This window comes from Eretmochelys imbricata, chromosome 8, assembly GCF_965152235.1.
Source record: "Eretmochelys imbricata isolate rEreImb1 chromosome 8, rEreImb1.hap1, whole genome shotgun sequence".
Lineage (NCBI taxonomy): Eukaryota > Metazoa > Chordata > Testudines > Cheloniidae > Eretmochelys > Eretmochelys imbricata.
In genome coordinates this window covers 968,201-988,122 of record NC_135579.1, presented here as the reverse complement: position 1 = coordinate 988,122, position 19,922 = coordinate 968,201, and the positions used below count along the sequence as shown (strand labels likewise).

The 19,922-nt window shown below is 66.6% G+C and overlaps 2 protein-coding genes across 5 annotated transcripts; one reads left to right on the top strand and one right to left on the bottom strand.

The window, feature by feature from the left end:
• Window positions 1-263: 263 nt before the first annotated feature.
• On the bottom strand, window positions 264-8,410 carry RAB24 (RAB24, member RAS oncogene family). 4 transcript variants are annotated; one of them, XM_077824711.1, is made up of 10 exons: window positions 8,306-8,410; window positions 6,313-6,599; window positions 6,059-6,169; window positions 5,670-5,738; window positions 5,260-5,338; window positions 4,644-4,711; window positions 4,050-4,149; window positions 2,683-2,733; window positions 1,984-2,046; window positions 264-750 (listed from the first exon to the last, which is right to left on the bottom strand). In XM_077824711.1, exons 2-10 carry the CDS (start codon window positions 6,427-6,429, stop codon window positions 686-688), a joined length of 723 nt encoding a protein of 240 aa, XP_077680837.1. In that variant the 5' UTR covers window positions 6,430-6,599; window positions 8,306-8,410; the 3' UTR covers window positions 264-685. The 4 variants fall into 4 exon arrangements, with proteins under 4 accessions (XP_077680837.1, XP_077680838.1, XP_077680839.1 ...); XM_077824712.1 differs by lacking the exon at window positions 8,306-8,410 and adding an exon at window positions 6,761-6,949; XM_077824713.1 differs by lacking the exon at window positions 6,059-6,169.
• A 38-nt stretch (window positions 8,411-8,448) lies between these two features.
• Window positions 8,449-18,023, top strand: PRELID1 (PRELI domain containing 1). The gene is given in 6 exon segments (XM_077824826.1): window positions 8,449-8,636; window positions 16,258-16,267; window positions 16,269-16,484; window positions 16,636-16,749; window positions 16,926-17,004; window positions 17,697-18,023. Coding segments are annotated over 6 exon segments (651 nt in total). The 5' UTR covers window positions 8,449-8,544; the 3' UTR covers window positions 17,837-18,023.
• The last annotated feature ends 1,899 nt before the right edge of the window (window positions 18,024-19,922 follow it).

The following is a 19,922-nucleotide window of genomic DNA, read 5'->3' as shown; positions in this document are numbered from 1 at the left end:
CACAACAGTAACACAAATCACAGAGGGAGCTGGGGAGGGTTGGTCCCTCCTCAGGGACAGCTGCAGTGAGCTGGAGGAGGGTGAAAACCTTGGGCCTGGGAGCCATGTCCTCATGCTACAGTAGGGGGTGCAGGTTCCTGGCCAGCTGCTGCTGAAGGGACACATTTCTCCCTCCTGTGGCAGGTACATCTCCACAGTCACAGGTCCCAAAGCACCAGCTCTGTCAGCCCTGGCTTCCCCAAGAACACCCAACGGGCCTCATGGACCACAATGCACTTTATTTACACTTGTATAACTTAATAGAAGCCATTGAAGTAACCTCCAAAGAATCAGGCAACATATCCCATGGAACACATTGGCCACAGCTACACATGACCTGAGCTGCAAGGAGCCGGCTGGGGAAAGCAGCTATTCCAAACACTCTTCACTAATGTGCAGGCACCTGGTGTCCGTCACAAGGCAGCAGAGTCCTGCCAAAAGTGGAACAGAGTCTGTCTCTCCTCTAGGACCACAGCAGCTTTGCTTGTCAAGTCCCATGGAGGGGAGAGCCAGGCGCGGGGATCCCGTACTCCAGGGTGCCAGGCATTCCCTACAGCTTACGTACAGCAGGCAGAAAACAAACAGTCCGAAGAGCAGGACCTGCTACCCCAGCAGGCTGGCTTTATTTTGGCAGCAGGAGGTGCGTTCAGTGGTGGCAGCAGCTGTAGAAGTAGGTGCTGTTCTTCTGGCTCAGGTCTACGCCTTCACCCTCTGAAAAGAGAAGACGAGTGAAAGGGGGCTGCTGCCTCTTCTGTGCCCCGCTCACCTGGATGCTCGGTTTCAGCCCACAGAATCAGTAGCCACCATTCCAGCCTGTTTGCCAGCCCTTTTACTAAACTAAGGACATGACGGTGGGCGCCAGGTTGCGCCAGACAGAGCTTAGGGCAGACATACAAGTGGAACCGGTCTTAGAATCCATTTCTCTAATCACAGCCCCTTGAATCAGGGAGCCCTCAAACTAAAGAACAATCCTGCAGGGTTTCCTGCTGATCTTTTGGGTTAGGCCCCGGTGGCCCATGCCCAGGAACATGCCTGCCTGCTTCCTCTTCCACACCAGCCCCCCTCCCAGGGCTGAGGAACGCATGGCCAAGCACACCCACTGGGCAGGGCAGGGCAGGAGCGAGACCTGCCCGTAGAGCACGGGATAGGAAATGCAACTGACCCAACAAAAACTAAAGAGAAGTGTTTCTCTCCAGCCTTTCTACTCTAGTCACCCTGGAACAGATGGAAATGGGATTTTCAAGTTGACAGCAGCCCTTTAAAATTCCAGCTAACTAGGAGCTCATCCTGCCAGCGCCATCCTCCATGGCACATGTCCCCTTCACTGTCAGACAGCAACCTGTTCTCCCTGGCGCAGGCCCTGGGGCAATCCATCGTTCCCTGCACCCCAGTACACACAGGAGTCTTGCTCTCGTGTGCACTGGTGACTCTCCAGCAGCGTGTGGGGACATCAGTCCCTGCTAACAGATGGAGGCGAAGGGGGAGCCAGCCCCCCCTGACCCATCTCCCTGAAGCCCAGCACCACTGCTGCGAGCTGTGCTGATGGTGCAATGAAGGCTGCGTCCCTGCATCTCACCTCGGAGCCTCAGCAGAAGCAGCAAATGAAGAAAATGGGTCTGGATCAGCAGGGACCTGCTGGAGCACTGAGAACAGATCCTGCAGGGACTCTGGGGGAAGCCGCAGCTGGGCCGCCGCTCCTTGCACGCCGGCAGCTCAGAAAACACCCCACCTCTGAACCACCACGACCCTTGCGAGGGAGCAAACGCCCTGAACGTAGGCCTGGGCTGAACTGGGAGCATTAACGAAGGGGAAGTGCCACCCGTGGGCTCCCCTCAGGCAGCATGACAAACCCACCCCAGCTGGAGAATGAGCGGAAAGGTTTCACTCCTACTGACTCAGCTGGCGCGTGGGTCGCAAGGCAGCGGGTCCTGTCCTGCCACTCACCTGTCATCACCTGGAAGGCCATGAGCTGGACATAATCCTCAGCCACCTTCTGAAACAGCTCATCTGGGACAGGAAGGGGAGAATGAGGGCTTCCTCCGCACTCCTAGCACAAACTGCAGTGGGGCCGGGCTCCCAGGAGGAGACTGTTCCCCAGTGTGGGGCGTTGATCAGAAGCCCTGGGTAGGAGGCTGGGGCAGGGCAGACAGCCTGCTGCAGGGAACTTCACTTGAGCCACTGCACTCACCCTCCAGCACTAGAGGAGTGGGGCAGAATCTGCTTCACCACGGAGGGAGCCAAAGGGGCCAGGGCCAGGTGTGACCCACACCTGCCTTCTCCTGTAATGCTTATGTGCAGCCCAGGGTCCCAGCATGGAGCCCAGCCAGTGCATGGCATTATGGGACTTGTGGTCTCCACAGCCTGCTCCCTGCATTAGTCCTGATAGGACAGACAAGGAATTACGCTGAACTTCTTCCCACTCCTGGTGAGCAGGCGTTCTGCTCCCCCCCCTCCCTCCCTCCCTGGCATTGCTCTCCCACAAACCCCGTCAGCAGCCAGCTCCCGAGCACACCTTGGGGTGGGTGCACAGGACATCTTTAGGTAGGAAGATGGCCAAGACAGCGATCCCCTAACCTGTACGGCCACCCCCGCAGCCTGCTGTGGCTGCTGCTGTTGTCCAGGCACCCGCCAGGGGCAACTCACCTACGCTCTGGCCTGTCTTACTGGAGGTTTCGAAGAGCTCAGCCTTAATCTCTGCAACACAAACAGGTTAGTGCCAGAGGGTGCCTGTGTTGTGCATCAGGGCTAGTGGCAGTGGGGGGGAGGCTCCCCGCCGCCCCCAGGATTCCTCCTGGTAACCACCCTGAAGCAAGGGCTGCTGCTAGAGTCACAAAGGCAGCCAGCAGGCAGAACAAGCTGGCTCCAGCACCTCCGCAAGGACAGGAAGTGCCGCTTCTGCCCAGCTCCTCACCACACCCTAGCTGGCTTGGTGCAACTTGTCAGCACTATCTCCCACCAGCCGGCATACTGCCCAGCCCAAGACTCTTCTGTGGGTGGGGACACGCTCTGAACTTGGCACAGCATGGGCAGGGCACAGGCTCAGCACTGAGCAGCTCCCACTGTGACATTCCCAGCTCCTGCTTAATGCCCCCTAAGGGTGTGGGAAAACTAACGGCAAATCAAGCCAAGACCTTCCCTTTCATAGAATATCAGGGTTGGAAGGGACCTCAGGAGGTCATCTAGTCCAACCCCCTGCTCAAAGCAGGACCAACCCCAACTAAATCAGTCAAGCCAGGCCTTAAAAACCTCAAAGGAAGGAGATTCCACCACCTCCCTAGGTAACCCATTCCAGTGCTTCACCACCCTCCTAGTGAAAGTGTTTCCTAATATCCAACCTAGACCTTCCCCACTGCAACTTGAGACCATTACTCCTTGTTCTGTCATCTGCTACCACTGAGAACAGCTTAGCTCCATCCTCTCTGGAACCCCCCTTCAGGTAGTTGAAGGCTGCTATCAAATCCCCCCTCATTCTTCTCTTCTTCAGACTAAACAAGCCCAGTTCCCTCAGCCTCTCCTCGTAAGTCATGTGCTCCGGCCCCCTGATCATTTTCGTTGCCCTCTGCTGGACGCTTTCCGATTTGTCCACATCCCTTCTGTCGTGTGGGGCCCAAAACTGGACCCAGTACTCCAGATGTGGCCTCACCAGTGCTGAATAGAGGAGAATAATCACGTCCCTTGATCTGCTGGCCATGCTCCTACTAATGAAGTCCACTATGCCATTGGCCTTGGCAACAAGGGCACACTGCTGACTCATATCCAGCTTCTCATCCTTTCATCTCCCCTCGGCTCCAGCTCTGCAGGTGAACACTGGCTCCCCTGTTGATACTGGCCAGAGCCAAAGACTCTGCCCGCTGAGCTGGGACTAACGTGCTAGGCGGCCAGCACCTGACTGGCATAAACTGAAGCTAAGAGCAGAGCACGGTGGGGTGGTGCTTGCCTCCCCTGGAGCGCGAGGGTGACAGGGAGCAGCAGGGCAGAGCCGTGTGCTCCCAGGACGGGCAGAGACGTACCGTCTGCGTAATCCTGCACATCATGGAAGTCAATGCCCCGCTTCTTCCTGTCCTCTTCCAACAGGTCGCTCTTGGTGCCACACAGATAGATCCGGCAGTTCTGGAGCAAGGAGAGAACAGGGCAGTCATCCGTGCAGAGACTGCTCAGAGAGAACAGCTTACAGGCACCCCTAGGAAACCCCCCATGCACGCACTCTCCCCAAGCACACTTCCCACACAAGCCACAATCACCTTGCCGCACCCACCACAAGGCCTTGCCCCCGCTCGGTCACATACTGACCCCCATACAGGCGTGTGCAGACTGCCCCGGTGCACCCGCACACTCACTGCCTGGAGCACAGCACCTGTGTGCAGTGAGTCTCCAACCCTAGCCTGAGGCAGACACCCCCGCCAGCAGAAGGACAGGTGGGGAAGCCCCAAGCCTTATGCTGGGCTGAGTGCGGTGGGGCTCTCACTGCCCTGGCCACTTCTGGAACCAGCTCCTCAAAGGAAGGAAAATCCCTCCAACTGTTCACCCACGCAGTGTCTCCAGAAGGAAAGCGTGAACTAATCCCCCCGCCCAGAGCTCCAGGCTGGGAGCAGAGAGCAACTCACCTCCTCAAAGTTCTGCAGCTCCGTCACCCAGAACTTAGCTCGCTGAAAGCTGCTGCTATCTGTGAGATCTAGGAGATGAGAGAAGTCAGCCCCTGCCCTGCCCAGTGCATTCTCCACAGCTAGCCGCGCCCCAAGCCGCGGCCTGCCCTGTGCCTGCAGGGAGTGCAGCAAGACCCCCAACCAGCAAGAACAGAGGCCTCGGGGAGGAGTCATTCCGCTCAGAGTTGAACACAGCTTCGGCAGCCCTGGAGACCCTCTCAGGTAGCCAGAAAGCTGCCTCGATGCTGGGGGTGTGGGAAGGTGCCACCCTCCACCCTGGTATCTGAGCCCCTCCTTGTGTTTAGTGTAACATTGAAAATTCCCCCCTTCCAGGAATTAAAGAAATAGACAGGAGCTAGCAGCATACTGCCAGGGGCCTCTGCCTTCGCTGCTCAGACGGGCTGGGAGTGGATTGCCTCATTTCCTACAGAGGGAGCTCCCTCAGGGCCTGGTGGGCCAGCCCCTCTCCCCACTACAGACTAGTGCCAATGCACGCTCTGGGGTGAGGAGCACCTTGCCAGGTGCTGGGAATAGCATGGCTGCAGGGACAGCCAGGCACCCTGGGCAAAGCCCTTACCGTAACACACAATGGCAGCTCTGGCCCCTCGGTAGTATATCCGACTCATGGCCTCGTACCGCTCCGACCCAGCTGTGTCCTAGGAAGAACAATAGACAAGTCATCGCTTTCCATGCCCCATGGGTGAGAGCCCCAGCCTGGCTCTGTGCCTCCCGCCCAGCCAGGGAGTGCCCAGCCAAGCTGAGGCACCAGCAACAAGAGAACAGGGACAGTTACCCGAGCTAGGACTTAGAGATGGCCATGGGAGAAGCCAGCTGCTCAATGGCACTCCATGCAGAGCCCCCGGCTGCCAGGGCACCCTTTCCCACAGCAGTTTCCAATCCGAAAGTGGGGAAAGGCCCACAGGTTTCTAAGCACCTAGAGCTGTGGGCTTCTGGCAAGGTCGTGAAGCCGTTTCAGATCAGACTTACCCAGATCCCCAAGGTTACTGTCCGGCCCCCAACGGACATCACTTTGGCCACAAACGCAGCCCCGATCGTCTAAACAGAAACAGAAGGGATGGACGCAGCAGTTCGCTCAGCATTTCCTGGTCCCTCAGGCTTCGCCTCTCAGCTTGCCCATCCCAAGCACCCCGTAGAGGGACAGTGGGTTTTACGAGTCCCAGCCAGTCTCCCTACCAGCCAACTCCCTCGCCCAAGCTCATTTGCACTAGGTGTCGTGTGACTCTTTGGACAGTTCCCCTTTGTTTCTAGTCGTGGCCACTGATTCTCAAGCACTGATCCAAGGGGCTTGGATGTGTTTGGGCTATAAACAAAACCTTCAGCTGGAATTTCAAACGAGTCTTTGCAAAGCTTTCTACCTGTAGGCAAGAAGAGCCAGGCTGTGGGGTGAGGGGCCAGATGCAGCCAGGGAGCCAGACCTGCCTCCAGAGACCTGGCCAATGTTCTGCTCCCAGTTGCTGGCATCCCAGCTGTAAGGAATCGCATGCAACTCAGCTGCCTTGTGATAATTATCAAGGTCCCCTTTAGCCATTCGAGTCCCCATGAGTGGGGCGGGCAGCCTGCCTCCTCCCAGGGGGATCCCCGGGGCAGCTTGGGCAGAGGGCATGCTTACGTTTTGATAGGGTCCAACGAGGAAGCGGTTGTGGACATATCTCTCCACCAGGCTGGTCTTGCCCACGTACTCCTTCCCCAGCATTACTACTTTGACATCCACACGCTGCCCACTCATTCTCCAGCCACTGCCAGCCTGGGCCCGAGCCAAGAGCTTCCCTCTGGTGCCTGCCGCTGGATCCCAGGCCCCCTTCGCGAGCTCACTCTACCTGCCTTAGCGAGAGAGCCGGCCAGCGCCAGGGCGCCGTACGCAGCCAAGGAAAGAAAGAGTCAAGCGGAGAATTTCACCTGCAGCAAGGAGACACCAAGGAAGGGATGAGCTGACGCTACAGACCGTGGGCAGGAAACCGCTGCCTTTGCCAAGCCAGCTACAGCCTCCTGCATGGCGACAGCCGCAGGCCCATGGAAGCCACGGGCTGGGCGGCCACAGGACACGACAGGGCACTCGCCGAAGAGCAAGGAGCTGTGCAACGCAGGGCCCTGGCCACCTGCAGCACCGACATCACGGGCTCCGCGCGGGGCCCCGAGGCTGCCGTACAGCTCAGGGGAAGGCGGCAACCAAGAATCCCGGGGCTCAGAAACTGCACGAGGGAGTCCTGGGCCGCACGGCGGGCGGGCAGCCAAGGGGCTGGGGAGCAACAACCAAACCGTACGGGGGGCGGGGGGGAGCAGGGCAGGAGCTGGGGGGTCATGGGGGCGGCATGGGAGCAGAGGAAGCTGGGGGGAGGGGAGTAGCCTGACGAGGAGCTCGGGTGCAGGGGGGGAGAGAACCGGAGACAGGAGTCTGGGGGAGAGGTGGGGGGGGTCACGGGGTGGGAGGGAGCCTGGGGTGGACGGGGGGCTGAGGGTGGAGCCAGGGGGGGTCACGGGGTGGGAGGGAGCCTGGGGTGGACGGGCGGCTGAGGGTGGAGCCGGGGGGGGGTCACGGGGTGGGAGGGAACCTGGGGTGGACAGGCGGCTGAGGGTGGAGCCGGGGGGGGGGGTCCCGGGGTGGGAGGGAGCCTGGGGTGGACGGGGGGCTGAGGGTGGAGCCGGGGGGGGGGGGTCACGGGGTGGGAGGGAGCCTGGGGTGGGCGGGGGGCTGAGGGTGGAGCCGGGGGGGGGTCCCGGGAGGGGTCCCGGGGAAGGAGCCGGGGGGGGGTCCCGGGGGACGCTGCGGACGGAGCCGGGTGGGGCTGCCGGCGGAGCCGGGGGGGGGGTCCGGGAGGGGTCCCGGGGAAGGAACCGGGGGGGCCCCCGGGGGGGGGGGTCCCGGGGAAGGAGCCGGGGAGGTTCCGGGGGGGGGCTGCGGACGGAGCCGGGGGGGGGCCCGGGGAAGGAGCGGGGGGGGCCCCGGGGGGCCTGCGGGTGGAGCCGGGGGGGGCCCCGGGAGGGGTCCCGGGGAAGGAGCCGGGGAGGTTCCGGGGGGGCCCGGGGGGGCTGCGGACGGAGCCGGGGGGGGTCCCGGGGAAGGAGCGGGGGGGGCCGCGGGGCGGAGCGGGGGGGGCCGCGGGCGGAGCCGGGGGGGGGGGGCCCGGGAGGGGTCCCGGGGAAGGAACCGGGGGGGGCCCCGGGGGGGGGGTCCCGGGGAAGGAGCCGGGGAGGTTCCGGGGGGGGGCTGCGGACGGAGCCGGGGGGGGCCCGGGGAAGGAGCGGGGGGGGCCCCGGGGGGGCTGCGGGCGCAGCCGGGGGGGGGGCCCCCGGGAGGGGTCCCGGGGAAGGAGCCGGGGAGGTTCCGGGGCGGGCCCGGGGGGGCTGCGGACGGAGCCGCGGGGGGCCCGGGGAAGGAGCGGGGGGGCCCCGGGGGGGCTGCGGGCGGAGCCGGGGGGGGCCCGGGGAAGGAGCGGGGGGGGCCCCGGGGGGGCTGCGGGCGGAGCCGGGGGGTCCCGGGGAAGGAGCGGGGGGGCCCCGGGGGGGGCTGCGGGCGGAGCCGGGGGGGTTCCGGGGGGGGCCCGGGGGGGCTGCGGGCGGAGCCGGGGGGCGGTCCCGGGCGGAAGGCCCCGCTCCCGGCTCACCTCGGCCGCATGGTGCCCGCGGCCCCGGAACCCGCGGCCCGTCTCGGCGCCCGGCGCTGCGGGCCCCTCCCGGCTGCACTGGGGGGGCGGGGCCGGGGGCGGGGCTCCGGGGACCGGAAGTGCGCGCGGGGCGGGAGGCGGGAGGCGGAAGCGGGCGAGCGCGCGGCCTGTCCCGGAAGCGGCTGCCGCGTCCCCTCCCCCGCGGGGCGCCGGGCGGGGCGGGCCGGGGCGGCGAGCCCATGGGGAAGCACTGCGCGAGCCTGGGCGTCCTCCGCGGGCCCTGGGACCAAGTGTTCGCCGCCTTCTGGCAGCGCTACCCGAACCCCTACAGGTGAGCGCCCCCCCCGCGGCACCCCCCGCCACCCGTGCACCGTGCCCCGTGACCCCCCACTCCCTCCCCGCGGGACCCCGACCCCCCCCACGGGCACCCCGCCCCGTGACACCCCCACTCCCCCCCCACGGGCACCCCGCCCCGTGACCCCCCTACTCCCCCCGCCACCCCCTCGCACCACCCCGACCCCCCCCCATGGCATCAGAACCCCACCACCACCCCCCCGGCACTCCGACCCCCCCCCGGCACCGGGACCCCCCCCCGCGGCACCCCCCCCGCCCCGTGACCTCCCACTCCCCCCCGCGGACCCCGACCCCCCCCCACGGGCACCCCGCCACCCCGTCGCACCACCCCGACCCCCCCCCCCCCATGGCATCAGAACCCCACCACCACCCCCCCCGGCACCGGGACCCCCCCCGCGGCACCCCCCCCGCCCCGTGACCTCCCACTCCCCCCGCCCCCCTCCGCGGGACCCCGACCCCCCCCACGGCACCCCCCGCCCCGTGACCCCCCCACTCCCCCCCACGGGACCCCCGACCCCCCCACGGGCACCCCGCCAGCCCGTCGCACCACCCCGACCCCCCCCCATGGCATCAGAACCCCACCACCACCACCACCCCCCCGGCACTCCGACCCCCCCCGGCACCGGGACCCCCCCCCGCGGCACCCCCCCGCCCCGTGACCTCCCACTCCCCCGCCCCCCTCCGCGGGACCCCGACCCCCCCCCATGGGCATCCCGCCCCGTGACCCCTCCGCGGGACCCCGACCCCCCCCACGGGCACCCTGCCCCGTGACCCCCCACTCCCCCCGTGACCCCTCCGCGGGACCCCGACACCCCCCCGCGGGCATCCCGCCCCGTGACCCCTCCGCGGGACCCCGACACCCCCCCGCGGGCATCCCGCCCCGTGACCCCTCCGCGGGACCCCGACCCCCCCCCACGGGCACCCTGCCCCGTGACCCCCCACTCCCCCTGCCACCCCCCGCGGGACCCCGACCCCCCCCACGGGCACCCTGCCCCGTGACCCCCCACTCCCCCCGCCACCCCCCGCGGGACCCCGACCCCCCCCACGGGCACCCCGCCACCCCCTCGCACCACCCTGACCCCCCCATGGCATCAGAACCCCACCACCACCCCCCCCGGCACTCCGACCCGCCCCGGCACCGGGACCCCCCCCGCGGCACCCCCCCGCCCCGTGACCTCCCACTCCCCCGCCCCCCTCCGCGGGACCCCGACCCCCCCCCATGGGCATCCCGCCCCGTGACCCCTCCGCGGGACCCCGACCCCCCCCCACGGGCACCCTGCCCCGTGACCCCCCACTCCCCCCGTGACCCCTCCGCGGGACCCCGACACCCCCCCGCGGGCATCCCGCCCCGTGACCCCTCCGCGGGACCCCGACACCCCCCCGCGGGCATCCCGCCCCGTGACCCCTCCGCGGGACCCCGACCCCCCCCCACGGGCACCCTGCCCCGTGACCCCCCACTCCCCCTGCCACCCCCCGCGGGACCCCGACCCCCCCCACGGGCACCCTGCCCCGTGACCCCCCACTCCCCCCGCCACCCCCCGCGGGACCCCGACCCCCCCCACGGGCACCCCGCCACCCCCTCGCACCACCCTGACCCCCCCATGGCATCAGAACCCCACCACCACCCCCCCCGGCACTCCGACCCGCCCCGGCACCGGCACCCCCCCGCCCCGTGACCTCCCACTCCCCCGCCCCCCTCCGCGGGACCCCGACCCCCCCCCCATGGGCATCCCGCCCCGTGACCCCTCCGCGGGACCCCGACCCCCCCCCACGGGCACCCTGCCCCGTGACCCCCCACTCCCCCGTGACCACTCCGCGGGACCCCGACCCCCCCGCCGCGGCATCCCGCCCCGTGACCCCTCCGCGGGACCCCGACCCCCCCCACGGGCACCCTGCCCCGTGACCCCCCACTCCCCCCGCGGGACCCCGACCCCCCCCACGGGCACCCCGCCACCCCCTCGCACCACCCTGACCCCCCCATGGCATCAGAACCCCACCACCACCCCCCCCGGCACTCCGACCCGCCCCGGTACCGGGACCCCCCCCGCGGCACCCCCCGCCCCGTGACCTCCCACTCCCCCCGCCCCCCTCCGCGGGACCCCGACCCCGCCCACGGGCACCCCGCCACCCCCTCGCACCACCCTGACCCCCCCCCATGGCATCAGAACCCCACCACCACCACCACCCCCCCCGCACTCCGACCCCCCCGGCACCGGGACCCCCCCTGCGGCACCCCCCCGCCCCGTGACCTCCCACTCCCCCCCGCCCCCCTCCGCGGGACCCCGACCCCCCCCACCCCGTGACCTCCCACTCCCCCGCCCCCCTCCGCGGGACCCCGACCCCCCCCACGGCACCCCCCCGCCCCGTGACCCCCCCACTCCCCCCCACGGGACCCCGACCCCCCCCACGGGCACCCCACCACCCCGTCGCACCACCCCGACCCCCCCCCATGGCATCAGAACCCCACCACCACCAACACACCACCCCCCCGGCACTCCGACCCCCCCCCGGCACCGGGAACCCCCCCGCGGCACCCCCCCGCCCCGTGACCTCCACTCCCCCCGCCCCCCCTCCGCGGGACCCCGACCCCCCCCCACGGGCATCCCGCCCCGTGACCCCTCCGCGGGACCCCGACCCCCCCCACGGGCAACCCTGCCCCGTGACCCCCCACTCCCCCCGCCCCCCTCCGCGGGACCCCGACCCCCCCCCCGCGGGCATCCCGCCCCGTGACCCCTCCGCGGGACCCCGACCCCCCCTCACGGGCACCCTGCCCCGTGACCCCCACTCCCCTGCCACCCCCCGCGGGACCCCCGACCCCCCCCACGGGCACCCTGCCCCGTGACCCCCCACTCCCCCTGCCACCCCCGCGGGACCCCCGACCCCCCCCACGGGCACCCCGTCACCCCCTCGCACCACCCTGACCCCCCCATGGCATCAGAACCCCACCACCACCACTACCCCCCCGGCACTCCGACCCCCCCCGCGGGACCCCCCGCCCCGTGACCTCCCACTCCCCCCGCCCCCCTCCGCGGGACCCCGACCCCCCCCCACGGGCACCCCGCCACCCCCTCGCACCACCCTGACCCCCCCCATGGCATCAGAACCCCACCACCACCACCACCCCCCCCGGCACCGGGACCCCCCCTGCGGCACCCCCCGCCCCGTGACCTCCCACTCCCCCCGCCCCCCTCCGCGGGACCCCGCCCCCCCCCACGGGCACCCTGCCCCGTGACCCCTCCGCGGGACCCGCCCCCCCCCACGGGCACCCTGCCCGTGACCCCTCCGCGGGACCCCGACCCCCCCCACGGGCACCCCGCCCCGTGACCCCTCCGCGGGACCCCGACCCCCCCACACGGGCATCCCGCCCCGTGACCCCTCCGCGGGACCCCGACCCCCCCCCCCCCACGGGCACCCTGCCCCGTGACCCCCCACTCCCCCTGCCACCCCCCGCGGGACCCCGACCCCTCCCATGGGCACCCCGCCACCCCCCCGCCCCGTGACCCCCCACTCCCCCAGCACCCCCCCGCACCACCCCGACCCCCCCCATGGCACCAGGACCACACCACCCCCCCCGGCACTCCGACCGCCCCCCCCGGCATCAGGACCCCGCCCGCGCCCCCCCGGCAACGGACCCCATCTCTCTCTCCCATTCCCCCACCTCTGCGCCAGGACCCCCCACGTACACCTCACCGGGACCCCACATCTCTCTCCCATTCCCCCTCTGGTGGGGGCCCCCCAGGCACCACGCGTGCCCCTCCAGCGCCCCCCCACACCACCCTGGCCCCACACCCACCTCTGGAACCCACCGACACCCCCCTTTTCCCCCACTGGGCCCCCCCACAGGGGTAGGGGCGTGGGTACAGGGAGCCCGCTCCCCAAACAGCTCCAGGTTGGTGTCCGGCGCTGTTTGCTGGCCACGTTTTCTCTGTGCCTGAGCCCCTCCTCTGGTGGGCTGGAGGGGCCTGCATGGGGGGTGGCCCTGTGGCCTCTTCCTGCCGCTGGCCCTGGGCAGCGAGCGTGCCCCACCGGTGCCCTGCACTGCTTGCTGTGCCCGACCCCACGGAGTCACTGCAAGGGGCAGTGGTGGGCCCTAGACTCCAGCGTTTTGTTGGCAGGCTCCTGGCAGGGAAGGGAGATCTTGTCGTGTGCCAGCCCTTCGCTGAGGAGGGTGCTGGGTCTGCTGAGGTCTGCTCAGCCCTTCGCTGAGGAGGGTGCTGGGTCTGCTGAGGTCTGCTCAGTCCTTCGCTGAGGAGGGTGCTGGGTCTGCTGAGGTCTGCTCAGCCCTTCGCTGAGGAGGGTGCTGGGTCTGCTGAGGTCTGCTCAGCCCTTCGCTGAGGAGGGTGCTGGGTCTGCTGAGGTCTGCTCAGCCCTTCGCTGGGGAGGGTGCTGGGTCTGCTGAGGTCTGCTCAGCCCTTCGCTGAGGAGGGTGCTGGGTCTGCTGAGGTCTGCTCAGCCCTTCGCTGGGGAGGGTGCTGGGTCTGCTGAGGTCTGCTCAGCCCTTCGCTGAGGAGGGTGCTGGGTCTGCTGAGGTCTGCTCAGCCCTTCGCTGGGGAGGGGTGCTGGGTCTGCTGAGGCCTGCTCAGCCCTTCGCTGGGGAGGGGTGCTGGGTCTGCTGAGGTCTGCTCAGCCCTTCGCTGAGGAGGGTGCTGGGTCTGCTGAGGCCTGCTCAGCCCTTCGCTGGGGAGGGGTGCTGGTCTGCTGAGGTCTGCTCAGCCCTTCGCTGGGGAGGGTGCTGGGTCTGCTGAGGTCTGCTCAGCCCTTCGCTGGGGAGGGGTGCTGGGTCTGCTGAGGCCTGCTCAGCCCTTCGCTGGGGAGGGTGCTGGGTCTGCTGAGGCCTGCTCAGCCCTTCGCTGGGGAGGGTGCTGGGTCTGCTGAGACATTCGTCCCCAGCCCCTTGTCCTGCTTATGGCTCAAGGGCACACGGTGCCCACGCACACTCGTTCCCGGGACCATCCGCCCTAGAGCTGGCTCGATGCGCCCAGCGTTTCTACCCAGCAAAAGCCAGTTCGGTGACAGTCTCTGCTGCACCTGTGGGATCCGCTGCCTGTTTCCAAGGTGTGGTCTGCCAGAACCACAGGTCTCTTGCATTGCACCACGTTCCAGGCAGCCACTCCCTCTGAAACCAGGATGTCTCCTATCAGAAACTCCTTCCATTGCTCACATGAGCTTCCCTGGCCACCTCTCTGGCTCGGGAGCGTTTTGATTATCCTCCTGCGGGTTCCCTGGTGGGTCCTCCTGCCCTCGATGCGGGAGGACATCATCTTGCATCCCAAAGACCCTAACGTGCATTAGCCTTTAAGCCCAGCTGTTGCTGTGTCCACTGCTGACGTGCAGCCACTCCTGGGGTGATCTGCAGCAGCTGCTGAGTCGCCGCACACCAAGGCCACACAGCTCCTGGGGCAGGAAGTGAACTGAGACGGCCTGGCCAGCGCGCTGTTGCCATTTTACAGAGTGTCGGTGGCCCAGCGCCTGGGGTGATCTGCAGCAGCTGCTGAGTCGCCGCACACCAAGGCCGCACGGCGCCTGGGGCAGGAAGTGAACTGGAACGGACTGGCCAACGCGCTGTTGCCATTTTACAGAGTGTCGGTGGCCCAGCGCCTGGGGTGTGCTTTGGCAGGAGATGCTGAGTCGCCGCACGCCAAGGCCACACAGCGCCTGGGGTGATCTGCAGCAGCTGCTGAGTCGCCGCACACCAAGGCCACACAGCGCCTGGGGTGACCTGCAGCAGCTGCTGAGTCGCCGCACACCAAGGCCACACGGCGCCTGGGGCAGGAAGTGAACTGGAACGGACTGGCCAACGCGCTGTTGCCATTTTACAGAGTGTCGGTGGCCCAGCGCCTGGGGTGTGCTTTGGCAGGAGATGCTGAGTCGCCGCACACCAAGGCCACACAGCTCCTGGGGTGATCTGCAGCAGCTGCTGAGTCGCCGCACACCAAGGCCACACAGCTCCTGGGGCAGGAAGTGAACTGAGACGGCCTGGCCAGCGCGCTGTTGCCATTTTACAGAGTGTCGGTGGCCCAGCGCCTGGGGTGTGCTTTGGCAGCAGCTGCTGAGTCGCCGCACACCAAGGCCACACAGCGCCTGGGGTGATCTGCAGCAGCTGCTGAGTCGCCGCACACCAAGGCCACACAGCGCCTGGGGTGTGCTTTGGCAGGAGATGCTGAGTCGCCGCACACCAAGGCCACACAGCTCCTGGGGTGATCTGCAGCAGCTGCTGAGTCGCCGCACACCAAGGCCACACGGCGCCTGGGGCAGGAAGTGAACTGGAACGGCCTGGCCAACGCGCTGTTGCCATTTTACAGAGTGTCGGTGGCCCAGCGCCTGGGGTGTGCTTTGGCAGGAGATGCTGAGTCGCCGCACACCAAGGTGGCACAGCGCCTGGGGCAGGAAGTGAACTGAGACGGCCTGGCCATCGCGCTGTTGCCATTTTACAGAGTGTCGGTGGCCCAGCGCCTGGGGTGTGCTTTGGCAGCAGCTGCTGAGTCGCCGCACACCAAGGCCACACAGCGCCTGGGGTGACCTGCAGCAGCTGCTGAGTCGCCGCACACCAAGGCCACACAGCGCCTGGGGTGACCTGCAGCAGCTGCTGAGTCGCCGCACACCAAGGCCACACAGCGCCTGGGGTGACCTGCAGCAGCTGCTGAGTCGCCGCACACCAAGGCCACACAGCGCCTGGGGCAGGAAGTGAACTGGGACGGCCTGGCCAACGCGCTGTTGCCATTTTACAGAGTGTCGGTGGCCCAGCGCCTGGGGTGTGCTTTGGCAGGAGATGCAGGAGCTCTGAGGTCGCGCTTAGATTCTCCACGCCGGGCCGCAGCGTCCTGGGGTGCCATTGTTCTGGACTAGTTGCCCCACAGGCGTTGGTTTGCATGCACCCCGTCTTTTCACAGTTCCTCACCTGCCCGCACAACTGTGTCTCCCCTGGGCCTGTGGGGGCTGCTGCGAGGCGGGCCAGGCCAGGCCTTCTAATCATACATTGTCACCACTGTCCCCTCTCTGTGCTCTCCCCCACACAGCTTGGGCTGGAGCTGAGCACAGAGTGAGCCGGGCCCCATCCCTGTCCTGGGCCAGCCGTTGCTGAGAGACCCACCCAGCCCGCTACTCCCCTCCAGCATGGGGCCAGCCGGTAACCCCCCCACACACCCACGAGCTGCGTCAGCAGGGAGGTGGAATTGGGGATGCTGACACAGCTTCGCTCCCCTGGAATTTCTGTGAAATGAAAACCGAATGATTAAATGCCCAGGGCCTCTCCATCAGCAAAGAGCACCCCCAGCAGCACAGCACACCTGGCCCCGTTCTGGGGCATGGGGTCAGTACTGCGTAGGAGGAAAGAGTGCTTTTGAATCACCCACACTGCTACATCTAGTCCGGCTTTGGGGCCAGTACTGACTCCTAGGGGAGAGCGCCTCCTACTGACTCGTCTACACGCTCCCTGCTGCACCATGTTTTGCTTGGGTGTCTCCCATTCAGATAGTGACCTAGCACTAGCCATGCTCAGCAACCAGGATCTGACTGGCTCCCAGCACAGACCGCTGGGGGACAGGAGGCACAGACTTAAGCCTGACATCCATCCTCCTCCTCTTGCCTTTCTCACCCAGCAAACATGTCCCTGACAGAAGACATTGTGCACCGGGAGGTGACAGCGGACCAGAAGCTGCTCTCCAGGCGGCTCCTGACCAAGACCAACAGGATGCCGCGGTGGGCAGAGCGCTTCTTTCCTGCTAACGTCGCCCACTCTGTGTACATCCTGGAAGATTCCATTGTGGACCCGCAGAACCGAACCATGACCACGTACACCTGGAACATTAATCATGCACGTCTTATGGTGAGTGGCAAGGGCAGCAAGCAGTGAACCGGACCACAAACGCTGCTGCCTGAGGTAACCAGCTCCTTCACCCCAGAGCCATCTGGTCCCCTCAGTCCAGGGTGCATGGGCAGTGGGAGCACTGAGCTGATGCTGCTGTCATCTCCTGCAGGTGGTGGAGGAGCGCTGTGTTTACTGTGTGAACCCAGAGAACAGCAGCTGGACTGAAGTCAAACGGGAAGCATGGGTCTCCTCCAGTCTGTTTGGCGTCTCCCGAGCCATCCAGGTGAGTGGCTACCATGTTCAGTGCATCCCCAGAAGCCAGATACACCCTGATGCTGCAAGCACCAGCCCTGTGGCCGATAGAGGCTGATTCTATTGGGTGCTTAGTTTGCAGCCCACAGGGACCCCCATGGTACAGGGAAGGAGGGAGGCTTGCAACTCCGGTCTCTCTTGTTGCAGGAGTTTGGCCTGGCCAGGTTCAAGAGCAACGTGACCAAGAGCACCAGGGGTTTTGAATACGTGTTAGCTAAAATGCAAGGTGAGTGCCTTGGCCTCTGGGGACAGGCGGGGCCTGCACTGGCAGCAGGTGGGTCTGGGGATGGCAACGTGATTTTCCAGCCAAGTGTTGTTAATGATGTCACAGCCCTGCAGCCACCTCTGGATTGCAGCTGCCCTCACCTCCCCCTGTGGGAGCTGGCCCGGTCCCCAGCCACACATCCCTGAACATTTCTCTGCACCCCCCCTCGGGGGGCACATCCCACAGTTTGGGGACCTCTGTTCTAGTGGGGTTAGCGGCTGGCCTGCAGCAAGGTGTGGGGAGGGTGGTTAAAAGGGCTCCCTGTGCTCAGGAGGTGGGTGAGAGGTTCCAGCAGTGTCAAGTGGGCGTGCGCTGCACCCACTAACCCACCGGGAGGCAGCCTGCCATCCGCAGCCTAATGAGGCACCTGGCCTGTACCGCCAGGTCTCCTCCCTGCTGCAAACCCTGAGGCTACACAGGGCATGCTATAAGCAGATGCTATTGAAGCCAATAAAGGAACTGGCGCACACCCTGTTGTGCCAGGACACTGGCTCCAGCCCCAAAGAGGCTGTGACTGCTTGTATCAGCCGGTTACCCAAGAGCAAGAGGAACCTTTCTATCAGGGCTGCAGCCCTCTGAGATCCTGGGCTATGGGGAGTGCAGGGGAGGAGCCCTGCTGGGCTACGCAGCTGGGTTACACTTGCTCCTTGTAGGAGAAGCTCCCTCCAAGACATTGGTGGAGACGGCGAAGGAGGCCACTGAGAAGGCCAAGGAGACAGCTTTAGCAGCCACAGAGAAAGCCAAGGACCTGGCCAGCAAGGCTGCCACCAAGAAGAAGCAGCAGTATGTGTGAGAAGCCAGCCCCCTTGGCTGCTGGCACGAGGAGAGTAGCACTGGTAGCTCCGTCCCACACCTCACAGCGGACAGGAGCCTCTCTAGAGTTTGTATTTTTTAATTGAAACTGTACAAGTCTGACAATCAGCTGCAGCGAGATCCTTACTAAGGTGTAACTATCATTAAAGAATCTACTTCCACCAGGGGCTGGGCTGGACAGTGGCAGGCTGGTGGTGCTCTGCACAGGTTCCATAGTGGCCTGGGAATGGGGGTGTCTGGCCCTATCCCCACTGACCCTGCCAGGCCAGCAGAGCACTGAGGGGCAACCCTGTGGTCCTGACTGGAGCTCCGGCCAGCTGGGACCCACAGCAGCTTCCTGGGGCTGCTGCTTTTCTGGGGTGCAGGCTCTCTAGCGTTGCAGAAACTCCCATGGCAGACGCTCCCTTGCAGCACCTGTGATGGGCAGGCCCCTACCAGAGCTGCCTGCAAAGCAGGGGGAGCCCCATTCCCCACTGGAAGGCAAGCAGCCGCTTGCTTCCCTACTTACAATGAAGGCTTCTCTCTCTTCCGAGGGAGAGCTGGGTTGTCTCCTCCTCCCCTGAGTGCAGTATTTATTGCCCCAGCAGCAGAGCAAGGCGCCCTGGCACAACTCTGCATGCCCCCACAGAAGCAGGCTGCTCCCACTCACAGAGGGTGACTGTCCCCTCTCCCACAGGCCCCATCCCGGCAGCTCCAGCCACTTTAGCTATTGGAAACCAGGCCAGGCAGCTCCCTCCCCATGCCAGCCAGTGAGTTTAGGCCCCCTCGAAGCTGGCCAGGTGCTGCCAGGCTGCGCCCCAGGGAGGCCTCAGCCTGGGGGTTTGTCTGGAAAGATGACTGCCAGACTCTGCACACCCCTTGCAGAGCCCTCCCTGCAGGAGCTGTGACCCAAGGGGGTGGGAGGGCAGGGGCCTTTCCTGCAGGAGGCTCTGCAACTGTAGCGAGGGGGGCATACTCTGCTGCGGCAGGCTCTGCAGAAGAAACAATCCTGGGACGAGAGCCCTTGGGAGTCGGTGTGGTGTGCTCCTGCAGGACCTGCCCAGAGAGGCCTGTGTGGGGAGCCCTCGCTCAGGGCACCATCTGGCATAACCAAGATTTGCTGGAGCAGCTGCGTTCCCTGCCGGTGCTGAAACTGGCCAGTCCTTCCCCATCGCTGCCACCTCATGCCAGTCCTTCCACATGCGTCTTGGCCTCGGGGCGGGAAAAGGCAGCCCGAGCTGGAGCTGCCGGAGATGCCTGGGCCCAGCTGGCCAAGCCACGAGAGGGCCCATTCACAGCCCCCTACAGCTGCAGCTGCATGGAAGCTGCTGTGGGATTCTGGGGTGAGGAGTAAAGAAGCCTCCCGGGGGGAGCAGGACAGGGGCCTCTCTGCCCTGGCTCAGGGTGCGGGGCAGAGGATGCACCAGCAGCCATTGCTGAGTGGTGTTACCAGCACAGCTGCAGCAAGGAGAGGGCCCAGCCCAGCCCTGGGGTTCTGGGGCATTGACTTTGGTCGCTGCTTGTGAGAGAGCCTGGAAGAGTCCACGGCCTTGGCCCTGATTCCCTGGCTGCTGGGAGCAGAGAGCAGCTGCTCACACCTCAGCCTGTCCAACCTCCACACCCTCTGTACCTTGTCCTCCAGCATCGAGGCACCAGGCTGGGCTGCTGGGAGTGGACGGGCCAGGTGCAAGAGCCTTCTGGACCAGAGCCCTCCTGGGCTTCACAGCTCATCAGTGCTGCTCAGCGGGCTCTGCCCCCACGCGCTGGGCAGGGAGAAGCCTGGCTCCCCGAGGGCTCACCCTGCTCTGCAGCGGGGCCAGCGCAGGCGGCTGAGGGGGGTGTAACGGGAGCCCTCCGCTCACTGGATCCTGCTGCTCTGTGCAGGCGATGCGAGCTCAGGGCTAGCCCCCAGCCAGGCAGAGCAGGGCCCCTGGCACCCCTAGCTCCAGCGGGCGGCATGGGGCAGCCACTTGCCCCTCCTAACCGATGCCTGGCCGATGGCTCTGGGTTCTCCCACGCAAGCCTGGGCCGGGCCAGCCCAGCCCAGCCGGCACCTGCTGCGCAAACCCCACGGGCCGGGCCCGCTG

What these genes read in the sequence shown, in the direction of transcription:
- RAB24 (XM_077824711.1), bottom strand. Translation starts at nt 6,429, where the DNA reads ATGAGTGGGCAGCGTGTGGATGTCAAAGTAGTAATGCTGGGGAAGGAG. An exon ending in AGCTGCCATTGTGTGTTACG is followed by an intron (nt 4,712 to 5,259) that starts GTAAGGGCTTTG and finishes CTCATCTCCTAG; the next exon opens with ATCTCACAGATAGCAGCAGC. An exon ending in TAAGACAGGCCAGAGCGTAG is followed by an intron (nt 2,047 to 2,682) that starts GTGAGTTGCCCC and finishes TTCCTGTCCCAG; the next exon opens with ATGAGCTGTTTCAGAAGGTG.